This window comes from Pristis pectinata, chromosome 8 (assembly GCF_009764475.1).
Source record: "Pristis pectinata isolate sPriPec2 chromosome 8, sPriPec2.1.pri, whole genome shotgun sequence".
Classification (NCBI taxonomy): Eukaryota; Metazoa; Chordata; class Chondrichthyes; order Rhinopristiformes; family Pristidae; genus Pristis; species Pristis pectinata.
This window is the reverse complement of record NC_067412.1, coordinates 10424375-10452277: the sequence shown is the minus strand read 5'-3', so window position 1 is coordinate 10452277 and position 27903 is coordinate 10424375. Positions and strand designations below refer to the sequence as shown.

The 27903-nt window shown below is 42.7% G+C and overlaps 1 protein-coding gene across 3 annotated transcripts; it reads right to left on the bottom strand.

The window, feature by feature from the left end:
* Positions 1-128: 128 nt before the first annotated feature.
* On the bottom strand, positions 129-27722 carry thumpd1 (THUMP domain containing 1). 3 transcript variants are annotated; one of them, XM_052021197.1, is made up of 5 exons: positions 27706-27722; positions 14686-14891; positions 11332-11497; positions 5603-5851; positions 129-1048 (listed from the first exon to the last, which is right to left on the bottom strand). In XM_052021197.1, exons 2-5 carry the CDS (start codon positions 14887-14889, stop codon positions 660-662), a joined length of 1008 nt encoding a protein of 335 aa, XP_051877157.1. In that variant the 5' UTR covers positions 14890-14891; positions 27706-27722; the 3' UTR covers positions 129-659. The 3 variants fall into 3 exon arrangements, with proteins under 3 accessions (XP_051877157.1, XP_051877156.1, XP_051877155.1); XM_052021196.1 differs by lacking the exon at positions 27706-27722 and adding an exon at positions 27065-27281; XM_052021195.1 differs by lacking the exon at positions 27706-27722 and adding an exon at positions 15021-15135.
* Positions 27723-27903: the final 181 nt, after the last annotated feature.

Below are 27903 nucleotides of genomic sequence, written 5' to 3'. Positions count from 1 at the left end.
ACCAGGGAAGGGAAACGTTTGCAACAGTGAACCCATTACTAGTTTAATAACCTCTGAATCTCCAAAGTGTCACAACTTGCGCTCGAAAGAAACTAGTTAGTGACGTTCACAGGCACAGGATGTTGGAATGCAGCTGAGTTTAATATGTCAGATATCTAACAAACAAAACACTCGAAAGACCATTTCCATCTCCCCAATGGAAGCATAACCACCATGCAATCATACTCCATAAATGTTGAGTCTGTATTCTGATTCAGCCGAGAATGACAATGAGATTAAACCAGAGAGTATTCAATGTCCAAATCATTCCAAAGTATCGTATTAAAATAAAATTGGAGGTAAAAATCAACATTTTAATTGAAACTTGTTTTGAACAATTTTCCTTTAAAAAAAATCCAAATATCTATTTCGGAAAAAAGTAGCAAGATTTACTTTCAACAGGAACATCCTGTAACAGGTCTGAAGACAAGATAAACCACCACAGCCTTTTAGTTTACAAAGTTAAACTTTCCTCCTTACTCATTTACAATGTGTGAAGACTTTGGCAGAGTATTCAGGAGCAACACACTACTCCTGAACAGGTGCAAAGGTGTAACTTAGAAAAGATTTGCTGTCCAAAATTACAAAAAGAAAGTTTGTGGAACAGTCAATCCACCAGACTATGATTCAGACTGGTTACTCTCACTGTAAATGGTCTCCTTTTCAGCTCCCTGTTCTCCACTTTTCTGCTCTTGAAAGACATCTTCTGTACCCATGACAGGTGGCTCCAGTTCCTGCCCTTCATCTTCAACTTTCTTGTTGGGTTTCTTTTCTTCCAGCTGCTCTTTTGAACCTACACAACCATTATTCTCAGAGGGAGAGCAGGTGTTTTTTTTCGATTTCTCCTCCATGTCATTTTTTGTTACCTCTTGCAGGTTGTACTTGCGGAAAAGTACATAGTCCCGGACAACACTCACACAGCACACGCCTTTGATTATCTCCACTATGATGGTGTATTCAGGAAAACTAAGATCAACTTTGTTTTCAGCATTCAAATTTGCTACTACACCTGAAAAATAAGAAACAGAGTCAGTATTCCTTCCAAACATACAAAAAAAAAGAGAAAACACCTGCTGCTCTCTAACAGATGCAAATTCCACGTTTTAGAACAACAATTTATAAAGCATCTTTAACTTAGCAAAGATGTCCCAAGTCACATCATATTGGTGGTACAGTGGTGAAACTATAGAGTTGCTGCCTCACAGCTCCAGAGACCCAAGTTCAATCTTGACCTCTGGTATTGGTATATTATTGTCACTTGTACCGAGGTAGTGAAAAACTTGTCTTACAAAACCGATCTTACAGGTCAATTCATTACACAGTGCAGTTACATCAAGTTAGTACAGAGTGCATTGATGTAGTACAGGTTAAAAAAAATAACAGTACAGAGTAAAGTGTCACAGCTACAGAGAAAGTGCAGTGCAATAAGGTGCAAGGTCACAACAAGGTAGATCGTGAGGTCATAGTCCATCTCATTGTATAAGGGAACTGTTCAATAGTCTTATCACAGTGGGGTACCATCTATTTGGAGTTTGCACACTCTCCCAGTGACTGTATGGGTTTCCAGAGAAAATTACTGGAGAAGAAGAGCTGGCATAGACTCGATGGACCAAATGGCCTCCTTTTCCGTTGTAAAGAAATTCGAAAATAGGCACATGGGATCCAAGGCTATCCAAAATTGGCTTGGTGATAGGAGACAGTAGTAGTGGAAAGATGTTTCTCTGATTGAAAGTCAGTGACTAGTGGTGCACCACAGATCAGTGCTGGAACCTTGGCTATATGTGACATATATTCAGGACTTGGATGTGAATATAGATGGTGGGATTTGTAAGTTTAAGGATGACAGAGAAATCAATGGGGTTGTGGATAGCACAGAAGGATATAGATCCAATGGAATGGTGGGTGAAGCACTGGCAGATGAAAACGAGACCCAGTAAATGCAAGGTGGTGTACTTTAGGAAGTCAAATAGGGGCAGGACAATACACTAGAAATGGCAGAGCATTAAGGAATATTGATGAAGAGAGAGACTTAGCAGTTTAAGTCCACAGTTCTTTGAAAGTGGCAACACAGGTCGAAAGGGTGGTGAATACGCATATAGGAATTGGTACTTTATGCTATCACTTCACAAAACACTGTTTAAACCACACTTGGGATTATTTTCTGCAGTTCTGGTTGCCATACTGTAGGAAGGATGTGGCTGCACTGGAGAGAGTGCAAAGGAGATTCACCAGGATGTTGCCTGGCTTAGAGGACTTTAGTTGTGGGGAGAGACTGGATAGGCTGGGCTTGCTTTCCCTGGAGCAAAGCTGGCTGAGGGGTGACCTGACAGAAATACAAGATTATGAGAGGTATAGATAGGGTAGATAGTTAAAATCTGTTTCACATGGTAGGGGTATCAAAAGCAAGAGGGATGAGGTTTAAGGCAAGAGGAAGCAGTTTTAAAAAGGATCTGAGGATTATTTTTTTAAAAAACACACTGAAAGTGGCTGATATCTAGAATGCACTGCCAGAGGTGGTGGAATCAGATACAATTACTATCACTACATTTAAGCAGCACTTAGACAGGTATAGAAGGAAATAGTCCTAATGCAGGCAAATAGAAGTAATGTAGATGGGCAAAAGGGTCAGCATGGACATGGAGCAAAAGAGCCCATTTCTGTGCTGTATGATTCTATGACTCCAGGAATGTCACCTACAAAAAAACTGACAGGTGGTGCATCTTTGTTTCAGTCAGCAAGAAATTTACATTGCCACAGTAAACTACTGCTTGCTCACACCGAATTTAAATGTTGATATTTAAGTTCATATCAATGTTTTACTTCAAAGTTTTATTGCTGCAATGGCACAAATTGTGTACTTAATAGACAATTTTCCATATTTTAAATCAAAAATTTATTGTAGTGGTCTGAACGTTTTAGTTGTGATGACAGCAAAACAGTCAACTTTCACTATTATTAAACTGTGGGACTGAAGAGTTAGTCTGACAATTAAACACAGAAATCCAGAAGTTGCCCTTGGTGATTCGCTAGTTTTCCACAAGGTATTGAGAAGTTTATCACCACAGATGAAAAACAATATGATGGAGGAACTCAGCAGGCCAGGCAGCATTCGTGGAGAAAAGCAGGCAGTCAACATTTCAAGTCAGGACCCTTCTTAAGGACCACATCCAGTGTAATCAGTTAAATCAAGTTGGGGAATTTAAGAACCATTCTTGCCTGAAAAGGTGATACCTTGTTGAATGAGGTACAAATAGGCTTTCAAAAGATGCACTAAGCCACAATTACAGCAAATCACACTTCAGGGCCAGCTAAAATAATTGTATTGATATGCACTGCAACTCATCAGAATATTTCAAAATATGATCTATTTTAAAAGCAAGATTGCATTTCTTCTTGATATTTTTACTTCTATCTTAATTTTATGTGTACATTAAACTTAGTTTGCACCCTATAAATGCTTAGAAAGGAGTGTGGGAAAGAACATCTGTGCCATCACTGGGGCCAAGTTATCGGACTAACAATGCAGAGACCAGAGTTCACCTTGCACCAGGGCACCTGTGGAACTTTAAAAATTAATTATTTGAAATTTAAGCTAGTCAGTAGCAATGCCAATCACAAAGCCACAGGACTGTCTTAGGAATCTCATTTGGCTCAGTAACATTCTTCAGGGAGGAGATCTGCTTACATACAATTCCAGACCCACTAATGTGGTTGACTCTTAAATGTCCTCCAAAATGGCCCAGCAAGCAACTCAGTTCAAGGGCAACTGGGGACAAGCAATACAAGTTGTCCTTGCCAGCAATGCCCAGGTCCTGAAATACGAATAAGTTAATTACTGTTGAGAATATGGCAACGCTGAAGAGAAAGGTTCTGTCCTTAACAGTTGCATGACATCCTATCCGTATAGAATTAAGAAACAACAGAGGTGCAATTACACTGCTAGAACTATTCTACAAGCCAAGAACTGATGGGAAGGATATTAAGAAACAAGGTTCCAGGGAAAATGCAGAGGACGTGCCAAAGCAGTGACAAAGGGAGACTTTAACTATCCAAATAAAAACTAGGATAGCAAGAGGAGGGAGGACTTCTGAAGTATGTTCAGCAGAACTTTCTTCACTATTTTTCTCTGGCACAAGGCATTAATAGACTTGATTCTGGGAAATTAGCCAGACTAACCGGAGCAAGTGTCAGTGGGGCAACGTCTAGGAAACAGTATCATAAAATTTAGAATAGCTGTGGAAGAGGATATAGAAGACTCCAAGGTAAACTGGTGAATTGGAGAAGGGCCAATTTCAATAGGACGAGAACAAGTCTGGCTTTGGAATCAGTGTTTGGCAAGCAAATCTGTAGTTTCACAATGGGAGGCCTTTCAAGTGGAAATGTTTCAGTTACAGTCTAGATACATTCCCATGAAAGACAGAAACAGGAAAATTAAAGCCTGTGCTCCTTGTATGACCAGAAAGGTAGAGGAAAATTGAGCAGGAAAAAACATACGAAAGGTGCCAGGTTTTTAAACACGCAAGAACCAGAATGATTGCAGAAGTTCAAAAATGAAGTAAAAATGTAAATAAGAGAGGCAGAGCATGAGGAAAGATTGACAGCTGATATGAAAAGGGAATCCAAAAATATTCTCTAAGCACGGGAGCAGGAAAAGGGTTATAAGAGAGGTAAAACCAGAGACCAAAGGGAAAATTTACTTATGGAGGCAAAGAGCATGGCTGAGGTACTGAATGAGTACTTTACATTAATGTTTTAACAAGGAAGATGTTGCTGGAGTCTCTAGCAAAGGAAGATGAAATTGAGATTCTGGATGGGCTAAAAATTGTTAAAAGTATTAAAAAGACCAGCTGCACTCAAGGGATAAATCACCTGGCCCTGCGGAATGCATTCTAGATCGATAAAGGAGGCAAGAGAGGAAATTGCAGAAGCCATGGTCATAATCTTCCAAACATTTATTGATTCAGAGGGACTGGATAAATAGCAAATATTATATTCTTGTTCACTGCAGGATAAACCTAATGTCTAGGTTTAACTTCAGTGCTTGGGGAAAGTTCTGGAAACAATATTTAGGAGCTGAATTAATAGTCGCTTGGACAAGTATGGATTGATCAGAGAAAGTCAACATGAATTTATTAAAAGGGAAATTGCATCTAATTAACTTGATAGTGTTTTGATAAAGTAACAGAAGAGGAAGGGCAAAGAAAATATCATTCATAGGGCCACAAAATAGGCTTTTTATGAAGATTGAAGGCATGGAATAAAAGAGCCTGGATACATTAGTCTTTTGGAGAAGGCCCCAACAAAGCACAGCAGCACAAGGAGAGCTTCGAACAGTCCACTTCCATGACTGTAAAAGACAATGAAAAGCACTAAAGCATTTACAAGTTTAAAAAAAAGCAAAATGGTAGGTTTATTTAAAAACAAAACTAAATACATTCAAACAATGCCTATAATACAAATTTTCTCACATTATAAGAAAGTCCTCACCTCGTCTGCAAACATGGTTCCAATGTTAGATTTAGTCCTTAAAACCAGTTGTGATATATAGAAAAGTAACATTTACCTGCCAGGGCCTTGATGACATCATCTCTGTTCATGTGACTATTATTCCTAGCTTTATAAACAATCTGGAAAGTAGCCTTTTTGGGAACTTTGAACCAGGGTTCCAGGAAAGTCTCAAAGTACTTTGGGATCTCCTCCATGAAAGCCTTGCACGACCCCGACACTGGCAACATCCGCAGAATAGCGCGGGTTTTCTTCTTCTTGGTCGTATGTAGATCCTTCAAAATGTGATGAACTAATTTGTCCGGTTCTGTTTGAGAGGAAAAAAGTGTATTTAGATTTACAAATATCACAGAGCTCATGCTTTCACGTTACACAAATTGGCAAGAGCTGTCAGTCTTCAAGCAGTTGTGTGACTGAGATGTAATGCCATGACATAGCCAGTCAGAAGTTGGTGTGTTTGTCAACAGTTTACTCCCTCAACCTTTGTAAATCCATTGAATGTTCTGAGGTCAGTCTCCAGGACTGATGGTCTGCCAAAGCAAGGTAACTGGTTAATGAATAACTTGGTTTATCACAGTGAAATTAAAGGTAATTTCCTCATCGTGTGGCCGACAGCAATGTGGACAGTTCTGTCACTTCACTCACTGTCTTTCTCTTGCATGTGTTGTCTTCAGAATTGTCTGAATGCTGCAAATTTCTCTGCAACTGAATCACTAACTACTTATTACTTGTAGTTCTGTTGATTAACAAGGGGCCCTCATTTTAAGCCAGCGTGTGCATAATCACTGAGATGTAATGTGTGAGAATGGTGTATGTTTTTGGTGACCAAAAGTGGTGCTACCACAACTACCTTTTGGCCTTTCTTCCAAGGCCATCACAGAACTACCTGCTTATGATTTTTGTGTCTATGATAGGGAGGGAGTGCCTTTTTGAAGGATGTGGAGGCGTTGGAAAAAGGTGCAGAGGAGATTTACCAGGATGCTGCCTGGATTAGAGAGTATGGATTATGAGGAGAGACTAAAGGAGCTAGGGCTTTACTCATTGGAGAGGAGGAGGATGAGGGGAGACATGACAGAGGTATACAAAATATTAAGAGGAATAGATAGAGTGGACAGCCAGTGCCTCTTTCCCAGGACACCAGTGCTCAATACAAGAGGGCATGGTTTTAAGGTATTGGGTGAGAAGTTCAAGGGAGATGTCAGAGGGAGGTTTTTCACCCAGAGAGTGGTTGGTGCATGGAATGCGCTGCCTGGGGTGATGGTGGAGGCTGATACATTGGTCAAGTTCAAGAGATTGTTAGATAAGCATATGAAGGAATTTAAGATAGAGGGATATGTGGGAGGAAGGGGTAGATAGTCTTAGGTGTGGTTTGAAGGTCGGCACAACATGGTGGGCCGAAGGGCCTGTATTGTGTTGTATTGTTCTATGGTTTTTGAGTGCTGATTTCAAGCAATGCTAGTCAAGAGTACACCTTACACATTTCCAACAGTCACTCCCAATAGAATGTTTGGAGTCAGAAGGAGAGACCACAGGGAACAGGCCCTTCGGCCCACGATGTCTGTGAAAAGCAGAATGCCAAATTAAACTCATCTCTTCTTCCGGCACATGATCCGTATCCCTCCATATTCACGTGCCTATCTAAAAGCCTCCAGAACGCCACTATCATATCTGCTTCCTTAAAGAGGAGGAAGCAAAACCAGTAGATGGGGAGAGGTGGAGGAGGGGAGGGATATTGGAAAAGCTAGGCCAGGGGAGAAACAACCCAGGTGGATGAGTGTGTCGGTGAAGGGTAGATGGAACCAGGTGGGAAACCAGGGGGGCGGGGGGGGGGGTGGTGGGAAGTGGAGAATGGGGGAATGGGTGGAATGGAAAAAGGTGAACAATGCGATAGAGAACCTAGGTGGGCCAGGAGTGGGAAAGGAATTTTCTGCAGTCTCTGACTCCTTATCAGACCATAAGACATAGGAGCAAGATTAGGCCATTCAGCCCATCAAGTCTGCTCCAGCATTCGATCGTGGCTGATTTATTTTTCTCTCTCAACCCCATTCTCATGCCTTTTCCCCATAACCTTTGACACCCTTACTAATCAAGAACCTATCAACCTCCGCTTTAAACATACCCAATGACTTGGCCTCCACAGCCGTCTGTGGCAATGAATTCCACAGATTCACCACCCTCTGGCGAAAGAAATTCCTCCTCATCTCTGTTCTAAAGGGACATCCTTCTATTCTGAGGCTGTGCCCTGTGGTCCTGGACTCTCACTACTGGAAACATCCCCTCCACATCCACTCTATCCAGGTCTTTCAATATTGGGTAGGTTTTAATGAGATTCCCCACCTTCATCCTTCTAAGCTCCAGTGAGTACAGACCCAAAGCCATCAAATGCTCCTCATACATTAACCTTTTCATTCCCAGGATCATTCTCGTAGACCTCCTCTGGACCCTCTCCAATACCAGCACATCCTTCCCTGGATATGGAACCCAAAACTGCTCACAATACTCCAAATGTGGTCTGACCAATGCCTTATAAAGCCTCAGCAGTACATCCTAGCTTTTACATTCTAGTCCTCTCAAAATGAATACTAACATTGCATTTGCCTTCCTTACTACCGATTCAACCTGCAAGCTAACCTTTAGGGAATCCTGCACTAGGACTCCCAAGTCCCTTTGCACCTCCGATTTCTGAAATCTCTCCCCATTTAGAAAATATCTTTGCCTTTATTCCTTCTACCAAAGTGTATGACCATACACTTCCCTACGCTGTATTCCATCTGCCACTTCCTTGCTCTTTCTCCCAACCTGTCCAAGTCCTTCTGCAGACTCCCTGCTTCCTCAACACTACCCGTCCTTCCATCTCTGTATCATCCACAAAGCCATCAATTCCGTCATTAGGATCATTAACATACAACATGAAAAGTAGTAGACCCAACACCGACCCCTGCAGAACACCACTAGTCAGTCATCAGCAGCCAACCAGAAAGGGCCCCCTTTATTCCCACTCTTTGCCTTCTGCCAGTCAGCCAATCTTCAATCCATGCTAGTACCTTTCCTGTAAAACCATGTGCTCCTATCTTGTTTAGTCTCATGTGCAGCACCTTGTCAAAGGCCTTCTGAAAATCCAAGTAAACAACATCCACAGACTCTGTCTACCCTGCCTGCTACCTTTACTCAACTCTAATACCAATACATCAGATTTTAGCTTCTCCCTCTCAAACTGCAGGGCAAATTCCATCATATTATGATCACTGCCTCCTAAGGGTTCCTTTACCTCAAGCTCCCTAATCAAATCTGGTTCATTGCACAACACCATATCCAGAATTGCCTTTTCCCTAGTGGGCTCAACCACAAGCTGCTCTAAAGAGCAAACTTGCAGGCATTCTACAAATTCCTTCTCTCAGGATCCAGTGCCAATCTACCTGTATATTGAAATCCCCCATGACGACCATAACATTGCCCTTTTTACATGCCTTTTCAATCTCCTGTCATGATTTGGACCCTACATCGTGGCTACTATTCGGAGGCCTGTATATAACTCCCATCAGGATCTGATGGGAGTTAAGAATGCTGAATCTTTACAGATGCAAACAGGAATACTAGAGCATAGGCACATTTAAAAAGGGACAGTCCCAGCATAAAGAAAGCACAAAAAAGCAGAACAAACTTTGAATCAGTAACTTTATCAGCAAAAAGATGAAAGAACGTCTGAAGTAACATTCATCAGCTGGACAGAGTGCCTCTTCCAGACTTTTGTTTGGACATTATCTGACCATTCGCTCCTCTGTCAAAGCCACCAACTACTGTGGGATTATTCTGCGGAGCAAAGACACCATTGGCTTCATTTTCCCATTACCAGCTATTTCCTTAGACCCTTTTGATATTACAGCTACAACATGTATAGCAAAGAAATTAGGTGCTACACATGCTATGTCTTAATGTATGCATCTTAAACTCCACTTCTGAACTATGGCCCCACTGAAGTTACAAAAACCAAATTTTAGAAGCAAGCTTCAGTGCACATGTCATTCCATCATGTATTCAGCACATACAACAGAGGGCAGATTTCTAACTCATGCATTTCTTTACATCACTGAGATTGAAACCATGTCCATTCCCAAAGCAAAACTTCTCCCTGGGATCCTTCTTACCACAGCCCTGAAACCCAGTTTCAATCTCCTGTTTCCAATTATCCTTGTTCACAAGATCTTTTCCTGCTGACTGATGCTGTTCTTACTTTTCTTGCCTCCTTATTAGCTGATATTATAATAGCTCCCACTCAAAAACATTAATTCCTCCCGATAGAACATGTCAGATGAGATCATTTCCCACACAGTTGTCTTTTGGGCACAGCTCAGGAAATTATCTCATGTTGCTCTTAGGTAAACTTGTCACTGGGCACCTTCAGTACAATCATGTTTTTTTCAGTACCATTCCTCAATAAGGCCTTGCCCAGATCCATCTTTCTATGCATCACAAAATTTAGCAACAGGAGTTTACAGAGGTCACCTCACATGCAGTACCAGAACACTAATGCAACACACAAACGCTTTATCCATTGGTACTTCACAGTCATAGAAAGATACAGCACAGTAGGAGGTCACTTGGCCCATTGTGTCAATACCAGCTGAAAGAGAACAATCCAGCCAAGAAATAAAAGTGCAAGAAACAGGAGTTAAGCTGCTGTCCCCACATCCAGCGCTCCATTCAATAAGATCATGACCGATCCTGTAGCACAAGTCCACATCCCAGATCCATCCCCACATCCAAAAGCAAGATATGCAGATGCTACAAACCTAGAAACAAAATGCTGGAAACACTCTCCAGGTCAGGAAGCATCTGTGGAGAGAGAAACAGAATTAATATTTCAAGTCAATGATCTTTTCAGATGAAAGGTCATTGGCCTGAAATGTTAGCTATTTCTCTTTTCATCAGTGCTACCTAATCGTGAGAGGCACTGTAGTGTAGCGGTTAGTGTAACGCGATTACAACACCAGACACCCACGTTCAATTCCAGCCACTGTCTGTAAGGAGTTTTTATGTTCTCCCCGTGTCTGCGTGGGTCTCCTCTGGATGCTCCTGTTTCCTCCCACATTCCTAAGATATACGGGTTAGGAAGTTGTGGGCCTGCTATGTTGGCGCGGGAAATATGGCAACATTTGCGGGCTGCCCGCAGAACACTCTATGCAAAAGGTGCATTTCACTGTGTGTTTCGATGTACATGTGACTAATAAAGAGATCTTATCTCCAGCATTTTCTGTTTCATTTCTGTCCCCATCTCCTTCAATGTCCTGGGAGCCCAAAATGTGAATGATCCAGACTAGAAGAAACTCAATGACTGATCATCCACCGCTCTTTTCGGTAGAGTTCCAAAGATTTACAACCTTCTGAATGAAAAACAATTCTCATCTCAATTCCAAATAGTCAGACTCTGGCCTGTTACTAAGGCCCCAACTCACGGCTCTCTATCCTACAGCCATTTCCCTGCCCTTGGTTTAAAGCCTTGTAGGTTGCAGGCATATCAAGTACTCATCGAGGTACTTCTTAAATAAGTCTTTCCTGCCTCTACTGGCCTTTCAGGCAGCAAATTCCAGACTCCAATCACCAACTAGATGAAGAGTTCCCCTTTTTTCATTCGACTAATTACCATAATTCTATATCCCTTATTTAGTGACCCCTCTGGAGGGAGTACTACCCTCAGCAATGGCATAGATTATTTTGTTGTGAAAGAAAGTAGGAAATGATTGGAACATAATTCACTCCAAAACTGGGAACAAAAAAAAAGCACATTACCAATGTCATGAGTTCTGATGAAGACAACATTGTTGGCACCACTGTCCAAAGCCTGGAATCGGCGGAGCTGCTTTTGTGTCGATGCACTGATCTGTTTTACTTCTTTCTTCAGGGCAGCTTCAGCATCGTCATCTTCCTCATCCTCACTGTTAGATTCCTCTACAAACTATGGAAAAAAAGAGAAAGACACCTGTAAATATTTTCAAAATGGAAACAGACACTGTGCTTTGATAGCTACACTTATCCACAAACTTCTCCTTTACCAAAGTTCAATACTCAATCACATGAAAAATGTTGTACTATGCAAATTGCGTGTTATGCTCTTCACAGCCAGACCCACTACCGAATACTCACGTCTTAAATATGCTAAGCATCTGATGTTTCCATTAATTACTCAATCTACAGTTCTAACAGAAGTTACTGACCATCCTCTATTATATACTGCCTTGGAAGTAATAAAAAGGGTTTAAGCAATAGTTTAAAGGTCACAAAAGGAGGCAAAGTTCACTGAACGAAACATGGTTATCCTCATGTCAAATCAATTGGCCTTTCAAAATTCCTTTATAAACCAGTGATTTTGTTTTCTCTTCAAGACAAATATTGATATATTTTTGGAAATCAATGGAATCAAGGGCTATGGGGTAAAAGATCAATCATTATCTTTTTGAATGGTGGAGCAGGCATGAAATGGCCTACTCTACTTCCACTTCTTATGTTCTTAACAACCTTGGAATATAGTTCCTAAACACATCCAATTACTTTGTCATAAATAGATTGCACCATGCATTTTAAATGTATTCAAAATTATGAGAAAGCACTATTTTTAAAATCTCCAGCCCTTACCATCCCTTTTATAAAACTTGTGATCTACTAACTCCCTACTTTGTTCACTCCGAGATTGTTAAACTAACTGCACAATTGCTTCAATAGTGCTGGCAACAACAGCACCACAGATAGCAAGTCGGTAAAATTAAAGTCAATATTTTACAGTATGCACTTATTTTAAGCTAGGTTTAAAATTCCAAATAAGAATGAAAAGAATACAGTATGGAGGTGGGGGGGGGGGGGGGGGTGGTGGGTGATGTTATCTGATAACTAATTCAGAGGCCTGAGTTAAGATCCTACAGACACTAGCTCAAAACCAATCACTGGGGAGGAAACATAAATGCAGTCAATTAAATAAACCCTGCTTAAATTTAACCATCAGCAATGGTGAACTCTAAGACTACTGGATCAGTGTGTCTGGTACACTAGAATCATAAACAATTTGTAAACATGGAAGCAGACCATTTGCCCCATCCTGTATGTGGTAGTTAAAAAAAAGTTTACCCAGCCTAATTTCATTTTCCAGAACTAAATCCACAATCCTGCTGACTATTACTCTTTAGAAAAACATCCAAAGCCCCGTTTAAATGGGATGAGGGTTTCTGCCTCTTCCAGGCACAGAGTTTCAGGCCCAAACCATGCTCTGGGGAAAAAGGTTTTGGTGCCTGCTCCACCATTCAAAAAGATAATGATTGTTCTCTTTAACCCATAGCCGTTGATTCTATTGATATCCAAAATTGTATCAATATCTGATTACATGTTTTGATTCCTAGTGGAAATAAGCCCTACTTATTCTTACTAAGCCCCTCATACTTTTGAACACCTCAATTAAGATTGCTCTCAGCCTGCTTTGTTAGAGTCATACAACATAGAAGCAGGTCCTTCAACCCAATTAGTCCCTGCAGACCAAGTGCCCAACCAAGCTAGTCCCATTTGCCTGTGTTTGGCCCATATCCTTCTAAACCATTCCTATCCAACTGTCTTTTAAAAGTTGTTATTGTACCTACTTCAACCACGTCCTCTGGCAGCTCATTCCATATATGTTGGAAAATAAAAAGTTGCCCCTCAAGTTCCTATTAAATCCTTCTCCTCTCGCCAAAGGTAAAAGCCTTAGCCATCCAATTTTCCTCAAAAATAAAATTTTCCAGTCCTGGCAACTTCCTCATAAATCACCTCTGCATCTAATCAAAGTAATTATATTTTTGCTGCAATGGATGATTAGAACTATATGATGCAGCCTTGCATTTAATTCTAACAAAGTTTCCTCCTATTATGTACTATGCCTCAGCTATACAGGAAAGCATCCTGTATGACTCATTAAACACCTTTTCTAATTGTCTGCCACACTTAAGCACCAGTGGGGTATATGCTCCAAGATTCTTCTGTACCTCCAGATTTCTCAGCATCCACTCATTTACTGTATAGTCAAAGATCTATACAGCACAGAAACAGGCCCTTCGGCCCAACCCGTCCATGCCAACCAAATCATCTACCTAAGTTAGTCCCATTTGCCTGCATTTGGCCCATATCCCTCTAAACCCTTCCTATCCTTGTACCTGACTAAATACCTTTCAAACATTTTAATTGTACTAGTCTCTACAGCTTCCTCTGGCAGCCCATTCCATATACCCACCACCCTCTGTGGGGAAAAAGTTGTCCCTCAGGTCCCTTTTAAATCTTTCTCCTCTCAACTTCTTAAATAAAAGGCACAACCTATGCCACCCTCCAGTCTTCTGGTACCTCACCCATGGCTAAAGATGATGCAAATATCTATGCCAGGACCCCTGCAATTTTTCCCTAGCTTCCCACAGAACAGAAGCAGGTCCTTCAAGGATACACTTGATCAGGCCCCAGGAATTTATCCACCTTAACATGCTTTAAGACCACCAGCATCTCTTTTGTAATGTGGATATGTTCCAAGGCATCACTATAAATTTCCCTTAATTCCTTAGCTTCTATGACCTTCTCCGTGGTAAATACAAACAAGAAATATTCATTTAAGACCTCATCCATCTCCTGTGGCTCCACACATAGACAACCACATTGATCCTTAAGGGGACCTATTCTCTCCCTAGTTACCCTTCTGCTCTTAATCCTCAATTCAAATCCTTGAATACAAATTCCTCGGTTGCCATGTTTAGTTCCAAACTAATACATTGCAGTAATTATTCCAGCTATCTAAATAATCTGTTGCACTACCATCAGCAACTACATTTACATACATCACAGGGCATTAAATTTGTTGAATGTTAGGAGAGCCCACACACACCATCATGGCAGAGGACAAACATGTGTACGTGTGGGTATCCATAATCTCTACTACCTGCTTTTTAATGATGGGGGTGAGGGAGGTGTTGTCTCTGCTTGCCCACTCCAGTACCCTACATAATCTGACTGTTTCTAGACTCAGTTCCCGGGACAATTAGGTACAGGCAATAATTACTGGCATTGTCAGTAAGTGAAAGAACAAAGATACACGAGTTGGGTTTAGAGTTGCCTGCAATGTCCCAACTCACAGCCGCACTGCACCTTCTCTGGGCCGTATAGTTGGTCTGCATACTCATTCAACAAGCTGTACGCCTCTGCCGTGCATTTTCTCTCGTTCATGTTGCAGGTGATGAGCAGACCCTGCATCCCCGCTTCCAGCTCTCGACTTCCGCGGGGCTTCTTGGCCGCATGGCGCAAGTATGAGCTCTTGTTTCTCCTCTTCGCTTTTGGATCGGCTGTTGTCATGGCTGTTCAAAAGCAGAAGAAAGGCGGCTCGGATTTAATGCAAATCTACAAACAAGTTATTATTGTACAAACCAGCTGCAAGTAGTTTCCTCAAATGCATCGCGCACAATAAATTACACCTTACAACCTACCGACTCCAATCTGAAGGACTTGCTCTGCAGAACTCCTCCCTTTCGTATCATTAAACTGCGACACAACCAGACTACCGCTGAACAGGGTCCTAATGCTCACGGAAATATGCTCTCCCTTTTACCTCCTGGCACCTAATTATCGAGGTTGGCAATTTCTGCAGAGCTGGAAACAATAATGAAAATTGAAAACAAAAAAACTGTTTTTAAGTCTTTCTTTCCACCCCCCACCGTGGCCTGGCTAACGAGGAGTTTGCATTAAAAAAAATCTTTGCACTTCTATTCCTGATATTAACATCTTTCCATCTTGCCAGTTGCTGGTAGAGCAATCCCATCAGTCCTATTCCCTGCTGCCTCCCCTTCATTCTTCATTGCCCTGCAAATTATCGTCCAATTTTCCTTCATGCCATTTCTCTGCCTGTAGGGTTTCCACCAGCCACACGCAGCGAATTACGGGTTATAACCACTCTATAAACAAAAATAATAAAAGAATAAAAAGGGTTGGAAACACTCAAAGTCGAGTTTACTGTCACATGCACGAGTATGCACAGGTGCAGTGAAAACCTTACAGCGGCATCACAGGCACATAGCATCATATAAGCAGCGTTACCTAGAATTGTTTGGGTCCCTGGATGGCAGGAAGAAGAGGTTAAAGAACAGTTATTACATCTCCTGCCATTGCATGGGGAAGTGCCAATGAGATGGAAAGAGAGTGGAGAAAAAGGAGCCATTCAGGGATCAGCAATGGGAAAAGTCTCCAGAATACTGAAAGCATAGGGGAGGGGAAGACAAGTTTGGTAATGGAATTCCATTGAAGATGGTGTAAATTGTGAAGGCTAATCCACTGAACATTGGTCAATGGGGTAGAAAGTGAGGACCAGGAGAACTCTATCCTTGCTCTGTCTGGAAGGAAGTGAAAGCAAAGCTACAGGAAATGGATGGAACATAGTCAAGGCTCTGTCAACTGCGGTAAAGGGACAGCCACAGTTACAGAAGAAGGTAGACATCTCAGAGCAGTACACAAAAAGTGTTGGAGGATCTCAGCAGGTCAGACAGCATCCATGGAGGGAAATAAACAGTTGATGTTTCGGGGCAAGACCCTTCATCAGGAATGGAAAGGAAGAGGGCAGAAACCAGAATAAGAGGGGAGGGGGAGGAGCACATGCAGGCAGGGGAGAGGTGAGTTCAGGTGATAGGCATCCAGGTGAGGGGGGATGGTAGGTGGATGGGGTGGGAAAGGGGGAAAAGATGTAATAAGCTGAGAGGTGATTGGTAGAAGAAGCAAAGGGCTGAAGAAGAAGGAATCTGGTAGGAGAGGGCAGTGGACCATGGAATAAAGGACAGAGGAGCTGGGCAGGTAATCAAGGCAGGGGAAGGGAGCCATAGGAATAGGGAAGACAAAGGAGTGGGGAGGGGGAAGAAAAAGAAGGGGAGGGGTTACCGGAAGTTAGAGAAATCGATGTTGAGGCCATCAGGCTGGAGACTCCCAAGGTGGAATATGAGGTGTTGTTCCTCCAACCTGCATCTGGCCTCAATGTGACAGTAGAGGAGGCTGTGGATAGACATGTCAGTATGGGTGTGGGATGTGGAATTGAAGTGGGTGCTACCAGGAGGTCCTGGCTGTTGTGGCGGACGGAGCAAAGGTGCTCAACGAAGCGGTCACCCAATCTGTTTCGGGTCTGCCCTTTTCCTTTCCAGTCTTGATGAAGGGTCTTGGCCCGAAATGTTGACTGTTTATTTCCCTCCATGGATGCTGCCTGACCCGCTGAGTTCCTCCAGCACTTTTGGTGTATTCTCCAGATTCCAGCATCTGCAGAATTTTTTTGTGTCTCTAGACATCTCAGAGGTTGGTTTGTAGCAAGTTTTGTCATCAAAGCAGAAGTGAGGTCAGAAGAATTGAGAGAATGGAATCGAGTACTTACAGGAGGTAGGGTGGACAACGTATAGTCAAGATAGCTGTGGGAATCTTATAGTGGATCTTTGTCACTAACCTATCCCAAGACAGACACAGAGAGATCCAAAAAGGGAAGAGAAGAGTCAGAGATGGACATTGTGAAGGAGAGATCAGGGTGGAAATTGGCAAGTAAAGTAATTTGTTCTGTTGCATGCAGGAAGCAGCACCAATATAGTCGTTGATGTAGAGAGAGAGTTGAGGTAGGGGGTCTTAAAAAAAGGCTTTGAGCACATCTTGAACCTTTTCCTCTATTCACCTGCTAATCTTTTTCCATGACAGAACCCCACCCCAACCCCCCCCAATCTCATTGTGCTGCAGCTTTCTGCAGTCTTTTGCATTTCACATTTACCCACAGCATACTCCATCTGTCAACTTTTTTTACCACTCACTTAACCTATGAGTATCTCCGTACATTATCTGTATCCTTCTCCCAGACTGCCTTCCCTGCTACTTTTGCATCAGAATCAGAATTACTATCACTGACATGTGACGTGAAATTTGTTGTTTTGCAGTAGCAGTACAGTGCAAAGACATAAAAATCGATAAATTACAAAAATAATTAAATAGTGCAAAACAAAAGGAATAATGAGGTAGTGTTCATAGGTTCATGGATCGTACCAGAAATCTGATGGCGGAGGGGAAGAAGCTGTTTCTGAATCATCGAGTTTGGCTCTTCAGGCTCCTGTACCTCCTCCTTGATGGTAGTAATGAGAAAAGGGCATGTCCCGGATGATGAGGGCCCTTAATGATAGATGCCACCCTCTTGGGGCACCGCCTCTTGAAGGAGTCCTGAGTGGTGGGGAGGGTTGTGTCCATGATGGAGCTGGCATCCACAAAGTTAGCTATCATACATTTACTTACTTCCTCTCAATATATATTGTAAACAGCTGAAGACTCAGCGCTGATCCCTGAGGCACCCCATTAGTTATAGGTTGCTGACCTTAAAATGGCCCCCTCTTCCTCATTGCTTTCTGCTATTTAGCCATTCCTCTAATATGTTAATCTATTACCCAGAACTGCATGAGATCTTATCCTATAAAATAATCTTTTGTGTGACATCTTATTGAATGCTTTTTGAAAATGTGAAAGTTTATTACATACATCAGCTTTCTTCTATCAACTCTGGCTAACATTCTCCCTAAGAACACAAATAAATTTCGGGCATGATTTCCTTTTGTAATGCCATGCTGACTGTGTTTGGTCAGATTAAGAATTTCCAAATCTTCTGCCAATACCTCCTTAATAAATAAGTGAAATACTAGATTGGGACCTCGCTCAAATGCACATCATATTCTGGTCACTATTCAAGGTATTCCCTCACCTTCAGATTTGATAACTAGAGCAAGTTAGCTTTAACTTCACTTTTAGCAGTTATAGTCCTGAAAGTAATTGTGGGTCTTTAAGGACAAGTACATTTAGCTTTAAACTGAGTTGGGTATGTGTTAACTGCTTGGAAATGATTCTAACAGTTTTTCGACAGTAGCTGATGGACTAACAACCCTATAATTATCCTCATTTTCCATTCCACCCTTTTTTAATAACGGTAATAATTCAGAAGTCTGTCAATCCATTCAGCAGCTCTCCAAAATCTGAGGTGTTTTGGAAGAATACAACCAATATCTCCATTATGTATTTAGCCACTTCTTCTCAGATCTTAGGGGGCAATCCATCATGAACAAGGAACTTATCAGCCTTATCGGCAGAGTCCCTGACCAGCCGCCAGTTATGGCAGGGCTTACAGGCTACAAGACGAAGTCAGGCTGCATAGCTAACAACAGCGCATCCCTTCCTGATGAACTTAATGCATTCTATGCGCATTTTGAACAAAAAGGAAGTGGATTGTCACCATCCACCCTGACGGCAACCGACGCAGCTGAACCTGTGATCACAGTGGAGGACGGAAGATCAGTCTTCCTAAGAGTGAACACGAGGAAAACACCTGGCCCAGATGGTGTCCTGGGCCGCTTGCTCAGATCCTGTGCTGATCAGCTGGCAGAAGTTTTTATGGACATATTCAACCTCTCCCTGCTTCAATCTCAGGTTCCGTCCTGTTTTAAGAAGACCACTATCATCCCGGTACCAAAGAAAAGCAAGGTAACATGCCTCAATGACTACCGACCAGTGGCTCTGACATCCACCATCATGAAGTGCTTTGAGAGGTTGGTCATGGCACGCATCAACTCCAGCCTACCAGACAACCTGGACCCACTGCAATTCGCCTATCGTCGAAACAGGTCTACAGCAGATGCCATCTCCCTGGCCCTTCACTCAGCTCTGGAGCATCTGGACAGTAAAGACACATACATTAGACTACTGTTTATTGACTACAGCTCTGCCTTCAATACAATAATTCCAAGCAACCTGATCACCAAACTCCAACAACTAGGATTCAACATCTCCCTCTGTAACTGGATCCTTGACTTTCTAACAAACAGACTGCAATCAGTGAGGATAGGCAGCAATTCCTCCGGCACGATTTTTCTCAACACTGGTGCACCACAAGGCTGTGTCCTCAACCCTCTACTCTACTCATTATACACTCATGACTGTGTGGCTAGATTCTGCTCTAACTCCATCTACAAGTTTGCAGATGATACCTCCATTGTAGGCCATATCTCAAACAGCGATGAGTCGGAGTACAGGAAGGAGATAGAGAGCCTAGTGGAATGGTGTCATGACAACAACCTTTCCCTCAATGTCAACAAAACTAAAGAGCTGGTCATTGACTTCAGGAAAGGGGGCGGTGTACATGCACCTGTCTACATCAATGGTGCTGAAGTCGAGAGGGTTGACAGCTTCAAGTTCCTGGGAGTGAACATCACCAACAACCTGTCCTGGACAAACTACGTAGATGCCACGGCCAAGAAAGCTCATCAGCGCCTCTACTTCCTCAGGAGGCTAAAGAAATTTGGTTTGTCCCCTTTGACTTTCACCAACTTTTACCGATGCACCATAGAAAGCATCTTATCAGGATGTATCACGGCTTGGTATGGCAACTGCTCTGCCCAAGACCGCAAGAAGCTGCACAGAGTTGTGGACACAGCCCAGCACATTACAGACACCAGCCTCCCCTCCTTGGACTCTGTCTTTACCTCTTGTTGTCTTGGTGAAGCAGCCAGCATAATCAAAGACCCCACCCACCCGGGACATTTTCTCTTCTCTCCTCTTCCATCGGGTAGAAGATACAGGAGCCTGAGGGCATGTACCACCAGACTTAAGGACAGCTTCTATCCCACTGTGATAAGACTATGGAATGGTTCCCCTATACAATGAGATAGACTATGACCTCATGATCTACCTTGTCGTGACCTTCAACCTTATTGCACTGCACTTTCTCTGTAGCTGTGACATTTTACTCTGTACTGTTATTTTTTTTTTACCTGTACTACATCAATGCACTCTGTACTAACTCAATGCAACTGCACTGTGTAATGAATTGACCTGTACGATCGGTGTGTAAGACAAGCTTTTCACTGTACCTCGGTACAAGTGACAATAATAAACCAATACCAATTTAACTGTAGTTTGCCGAATACTAATTCTCTAGTGAGAGTGATGTTATTTAATTACTCTCCCATATTTTTTTGTGTAAATGGGACAAACATGTATCTTCTACCCTTAAAGTGATGCAAAATAGGTTTAATTCCTCTGCCATTTCCTTGTTCCTCATAACTATTTCCTAACCTTATTCTCCAAGATACCTATGTTCACATTGACCTCTCTCTTCCTTTTTTATGTACTTAATGAGGCTCTTATTGTCAGTTTTATATTTCTTGCCAGTTTGCCCTCTTAAGTTTATTTTCTTTCTAAACTTTTTTGGCTTCCTTTGCTGGATTCTGAATTTATCCTAATCTTTAGGGCTGCCTATAACTTTGGCCACTATATATTTTCTTTTCTTTTAAATGCCTTCCTTAATTTCCATGATTAGCCATAGTTGATTCATTCCTTCTCCCTCCTCCATCGTCATTTAACAAGGAAAGCGTAACTAATCGGAATGTGTAGCTGGGGCCCATGCAAGTGCTCATGGCTACACCTTTGATTTGTAGAAAGTGAGAGGAATCAAAAAAGATGTTCTTCAGGGTAAGAACAAGTTCTGCCAGACGGATGAGTGTTGATGGAGGAGAACTCGTTGGATCTTTGTTGCAGAAAGAAGCAAAGGGCTTTAAGACCATCCTGATGGGAGATGGAGGTGTATAAAGACTGGGCAGTCAAACTGAAGATGAGGTGGCGGGGGCCAGGGAATTAGAAGTTGTCAAAATGATGGAATGCATATGAAGCGTCCCAGATGTAGGTAGGAAGGGACTGTACAAGGGGAGACAGGATACAGTCAAGGTATGAGAAAGTAAGTTCAATGGGGCAAGAGCAGGAAAAAACTATGGGCCTACTAGGACAGTCCTGTTTGTGTGACCATCTGAGTATGCTGGAAAAATCAGCTCTCAGACCCTGGACCAGGTAGGTTTGGCACAGGATCTGCAATTATAGATTGTGGATTGTAGAACTCATCAACTTCTTTGCACTCTTTCCAGCTTAATGGCACCTTTCCTATAACAGGGTAACCAAAACCATACACAATTAATTATTATTTATTTCAATTTTGTTTAAATCTTTTGATTGTTTAAGTATTTTAGCTGTCTTCCAAGGACAACTATCCCGCTGTTTTCAGACTCTTGAACGTACCTTTTACACTAAAGATAAACTCTTGATCTCCCAATTACCTCATCATGGCCCTTGCACTTTAATTGTCCACCCGCGCTGCACTTTCTCTGTAACTGTAACGCTATATTCTGCATTCTGTTTTAGGAACAGCTTCTTCCCCTCCGCCATCAGATTTCTGAACGGTCTATGAACCCATGAACACTACCTCGTTATTCCTCTTTTGCACTATTTAACTATTTTTGTAATTTATAGTAAATTTTATGGCTTTATGTCTTGCACTGTACTGCTGCCAGAAAACAAATATGTCAGTGATAATAAACCTGATTCTGATTTTTTTCTTTTGTACCACCTCGATGTACTTATGCATGCAATGATCTGTCCGGATAGCATGCAAACAAAAGCTTTTCACTGTCTTGATACTTGAGACAATAATACACCAATTAGTTTATCTTAAATAAATATTATTTACTTAAATTTTAAATGTATCTGAATGCCGGAGAAATTCAGAAACACATTAACAAAAAGCCCACAACCGTGACACCCAGCACAGCTGGCAATGTGGTTTCTCTTGCTGTCAAAGTTTTTAAGGGATAGTTCAAGTACAGGACATTTCCAGTTGCATGCCCTGCCCTGCAGCCATTCAGCCCACACTGTGGAGTCTGGGACACTCCTGCCAGTAAGTTAAACCCTTCACATTTGGTGTGGGAATACTCAACCTGTGTTGATTGCAGGCAGCACCATAGCTGTGTGTTATTATGTGTTGTTATGTAGTTTTAATAAAGAACTGCAGTTTGCAGTAGGCAATGCAAGGGGTCACATGGGGGAACAGGAAGTGGCTGGAAAGAGCGAGAAAAGCAGCAGCCTGTCTTTTACATAGAAACATAGAAAAATTACAGCACAATTCAGGCCCTTCGGCCCACAAAGCTGTGCCGAAAATGTCCCTGTCCTAGAAATTACTAGGCTTACCCATAGCTCTCTATTTTTCTCAGCTCCATGTACCTATCCAACGGTCTCTTAAAAGACCCTATCGTATCCACCTCCACCTCCGTTGCCAGCAGCCCATTCCACGCAGTTTGTTGTTGCTTTTTAAATAAATGTTCAGATATTAAACCCACGCCAAATTTATCTCGTAATGAAGAACAAACATAACATGGTGTCAGAAGTTGGTGTGAGGTCTGAATAAGGAAAGTAAACGAATACTGTGTGCAATTGAGAAAGAGACTCAGTGAGTACGAAAGAAACGTTGTAAAAAGATGGAGAAAAAGCCGGCCGACGTGGCGAAGGAGCACATTGTTCCTGAAGTTCAGCAGTCAATGGATTTGCCAAGAGAGATTCAGGTGAGAGGCCGAGAGTTCCCGTTATGGATAAGCTAAGTCCTCCCAAGCCTATGCAGTTTACTGGCAATCTAGCCAATAATTGGAAATGCTTCAAACAGCGATCCAACACATATTTCGATGCTAGTGGAGCAGGAAGGAACGATGAAAAATTGAAAGCATCTATTTTTCTGCACGTGATTGGTGAAGATGCTTTGGACATCTATAACAGCTTTCAAATTGAAGAGACAGCTTTTGAATTGGGCACCTTGATGGAAAAATTTTAGGAGTATTTTATCCCAAGTAAAAACATCACATTTGAGAGATATAAATTATTTTCCTGTGACCAGAAGCAAGGTGTTAGCTTCAACCAATACTTAGCTGAGCTTCACACAATGAGTAAGTCTTGTGAATTTGGAGATTTGAGAAACTCACTAGTTAAAGACAGAATAGTTTGTGGAATTCCAGATAACGGACTCAGAGAAAGACTGTTGTGTGAAAAAGATTTGACCCAGGAAAAGGTGGTGAATATGTGTAAATCAGCAGAAACCACACGAGCACAAGCTAAGGAGCTGTACAGAGCAGACACAACAGTACATGCTGTGAAAACAGAGAAGCAGCTCCCAAGGCATTTCCGAAAGCAACAGCAAATCAAAGAGGAAGGCCCACATAGCAAATGCAGCAGATGTGGAGGTAAACACATTCCAAAGATGTGCCCTGCAATAGCTGTGGGAAGAAGAATCACTTTGCAAGGTGCTGCAAAGCTGGGGCTAACAAGAGAAAGGTGCACACAGTTGATGAGAAAATGGAGGAATTCTTTGTGGATTCTGTACAGACTGTGGCTGCTGGCAAAACAGAATGGATTGTTCCAGTAACTGTGAATGAGACAGTAATTCCATTCAAGCTTGACACCGGAGCTCAGGTGAATCTGTTATCCATGGATGATTATAAGACTCTCAAAGTAAAGAGTAAGATTTACCCTGTGAAGTTAAAAGTGACAGGCTACGCTGGAGAGAAAGTTCCAGTAAAAGGGGGCTGTACGGTGACCTTTAAGCACAAAGGGCAGCACTTAAAATCACAGCTACTGATTACAGAAAAGAGAGTACAGCCAATATTAGGTCTGAGTGCATGTGAAAAGCTCAACCTAGTGAAAAGAGTTTTCATAGTAGCTTCACATACCAAAGACGACCACACAACACTCATGGAAGAGTATGCAGATGTCTTTGAGGGGCTCAGATGCTTACCTGGTGTACACAAAATTCACATAAATGAGGCAGTGGCTCCTGTTGTCCATGCATGCAGGAAAGTTCCATTTCAACTTAGAGGTAAACTTAAACAAGAACTAGCATGCATGGAATGGATGAAGGTCATACAGAAAATTGAAGAACCAACAGATTGGGTGAGTTCACTGGTCATTGTGCAAAAGAAAAATGGAGCATTGCGGATATGTCTAGACCCAAGAGATCTCAAATAAAGCTATCAAGAGAGAGCATTTTAAATTGCCAACACGGGAAGAGATCACGCCCCCGTTTTCAGGTGCCAAATGGTTTAGCAAGCTCGACACATCGTCTGGATTTTGGCAGATGAAGCTTGATGAGGCAAGTTCGAGACTGTGTACTTTTAACACACCACATGGAAGATATCGCTATCTTCGGCTGCCATATGGGATCCTGTCCGCACCAGAAGTCTACCATAAAACCATCCACGATTTTTGAGGGCATACTTGGTGTTGAGACCATGATGGATGACATCATCGTCTGGGAGTCCACCAAGGAGGAACACGATACTCAACTGAGACAAGTGCTTGACGTGACAAGGAATGTCAATTTGAAATTAAATAAAGAGAAATGTGAGTTTGGTGTGAAGACACTGATCTTCATAGGAGATGTCATATCTGAGGAGGGAGTGAAGCCTGACCCAAGAAAGACGTCAGCCATTAAAAACATGGAGAGGCCTCAAAACAAAGAGGAGGTGAGATGTTTCTTAGGGATGGTGACTTACCTGGCTAAGTTCATCCCTCGACTGTCAACAGTGTGAGCACCACTGAGGTCACTCCTTGAGCAACAAAATGAATGGATTTGGTCTCATGAGCAATCTTAACTGAAGAGCCCGTCCTGAAGTTTTATGATCCGGAAAGGAGTATCAGGATATCAGCTGATGCGTCCCAGCACGGCCTTGGATCAGTACTACTGCAGCAGCATGATGGCAAATGGCAACCTGTGGCCTATGCATCAAGGGCTTTAACAAGTGCGGAAGCCAACTATGCACAAATAGAGAAAGAGCTTCTCACCACTACATATGCATGTGAAAGGTTCCATTAGTACATCTGTGGGCAAGCTATTGAAGTGGAGACAGGCCATAAACCATTGGTCTCAATTATGTCCAAACCGCTGAATGACTGTCCCATGAAGATACAGCGCATGCTGATAAGGCTGCAGAAGTATGATGTAAGGATGATCTACACACCAGGTAAATATATGTTTGCTGCTGATGCTCTGTCTCGAGCAGTCGACAAGACAGAAAAAAGTGACCAACAGGTCAATGCAGATATACAGGCCTATGTTGACATGATTGTCCCCTCTCTTCCAGTATCTCTGGATAGAACAGAGCAGATTAGGAAAGCAACAGAGGCAGATGAAACAATGAAAGTACTCAAGGATACAATATGGAAAGGATGGCCAGCAGCAAAGGATGACTGTCCAATGTGTATTCGGGATTACTGGGCATGCAGAGCTGAAATGTCAGTAGTGAAAGATATGGTTTTCAAAGGAAACAGGTTTGTGATTCCAGTGTCACTACGCAAGGAGATGCTCCAGAAGATACACGAAGGGCATCTTGGGGAGGAAAAATGTAAACGTAGAGCACGTGAAGTGATGTACTGGCCGAGAATGAACCAAGACATCAGCCAGACTACTGCTTCATGTGAAATATGCCTTACTTACAGACCAAAGCAGCAAGCAGAACCACTTACACCACATCCTGTACCAGACAGGCCATATTTCAGTTGGAGTGGATTTGTTTGACTGTAATGGGAAGAGCCATATTGTTGTAACAGACTACTTTTCCAATTACCCAGAGGTTGCGACACTGCAGTCAACGTCCAGCAAAGCAGTTATCACGTTCCTGAAAGCTGTGTTTGCAAGGCACAGAGTTCCACGTGAAGTAGTATCAGACAATGGTGCACAATTTTTGAGCAGTGAATTTGAATCCTTTGCCAATGTTTGGGGGTCCTGACATATAACCTCAAGCCCACATCACCCAAAATCTAATGGCCTAGCAGAGAGTTCAGTTAAGGTGGTGAAGGGGTCTCATGAAAAAAGCGCAAGATGGACGAGAGGATTTCCATAGAAGTTTAATGATTTACAGAAGTGCGCCACTGCAGAACGGCTTTTCACCAGCCCAAATGCTGATGGGTCGACGCATACGCACTAACCTTCCAATACATGAAAACCTGTTGACACCTGAAGGAGCACACAAGGTCAAACAGGCTAAAGAGGAAGGGAAAGAAAAACAGAAACAGAATCATGACAAGGCAGCGAAAAGCCTACCAGTCTTGAAGCCTGGGGATGATGTGTGAATCCGAGATCATGATTCTGGCACATGGTCCGTGCAAGGAGTTGTGCAAGAGGAAGTAAGACCACATTCATACTAGATCCAGATGGTGCGAGGGACACCTCTGAGGAGGAACCGCGTGGATCTACGACCACAAGCTCCAACCCATGGCTGTGACCCGTCTCCTGTCAGTACACCAAAGGGGCCAGCATATGGAGAAAATGAACACGTGGACCAGAGTTCCCAGGAAAACACCAATGCAGCAAATGAAAGCAACGTACCTGCGGAAACGAGCACCAGACCAAAAAGGACCATAAAACCACCTCAGAGACTGATTGAAAGCTGCTGAGTGGACAAGGGTTCTTGGCAGGTTTATAAGGACAAAGTATTATGTTTTTCCTTTAAAGGGGGAAGATGTGTTATCATGTGTTGTTATGTAGTTAGAATAAAGAACTACAGTTCCCAGTAGGCAATGCAAGGGGTCACATAGGGGAAACAGAAAGTGGCTGGAAAGAGCGGGGGAAAAGCGGCAGTCTGTTGTCCTTAAATAAATGTTCAGATGTTAAACTCACCCCAAGTTTGTCTCGTAATGAAGAACTAACATAACAGCAGGTAGTTGATATCAATTGGTTGATAGTAAGCCTAAACTCGGGCCAAAAGGGAGGCGGAAGGTTGACAAAAAGTGCTTAAACTAAAATGGAATAAAGGCATTCCTTTTGTTTGGGAATCGATAATAATTATTTGCCAGCAATTTAAATAGAGTGGTTTGACTAAAAGAAAATCATGGGGACAACGCACCAACGAAGACGACGGGCCGGCGCCTTCGTCGCTGGAGCGGCTGCAGGTTGTCCAGGTGCGCATGCGCCGCCGCCGGCGGTTGGCGCCGGAGCGGGCCGAGCTGAGCTGCGGCAGTGGACGGTGGCGTCTGACCGGGAACCAGTGCAGGTCGGAGGGAGCGGGCAACTGCGAGAATTTGTTGAATGGCCCAAGCATCGCTGAACCCCAGCGGGGAGCAAAATTTGAGCACCTACAGGATAACGGCGCGGCCATTCGGCCCGCTGATGGTGCACTAGCCCGTTGAAAGAGTTATCCAATTCCCGCCCCCCCCCCCCCCCCCCCATTCTGTGCTCCTTGTTCCGGACACCTCCTTTCCAGATCACATCAACTTGACAGTCCCTCTAAATCTTGCTTATTTCACCTCATTTATCCTTACCAAAATCCTTGCTTTTGATCAGTCACTCTGTTGCAACCTGTCCAGTGGAGAACAGTCCCACCTTGTATAGACGTGTACATGCCCAAAGACCTGTGTCCCTGGTCCCTTTTGGATAAATACTCTCTGCCCCCTGTCCAAAGCCTTGCCATCTGCCCAGAATTGACAGTAGTCACTATAAAAGTTCATGACACAGCAAAG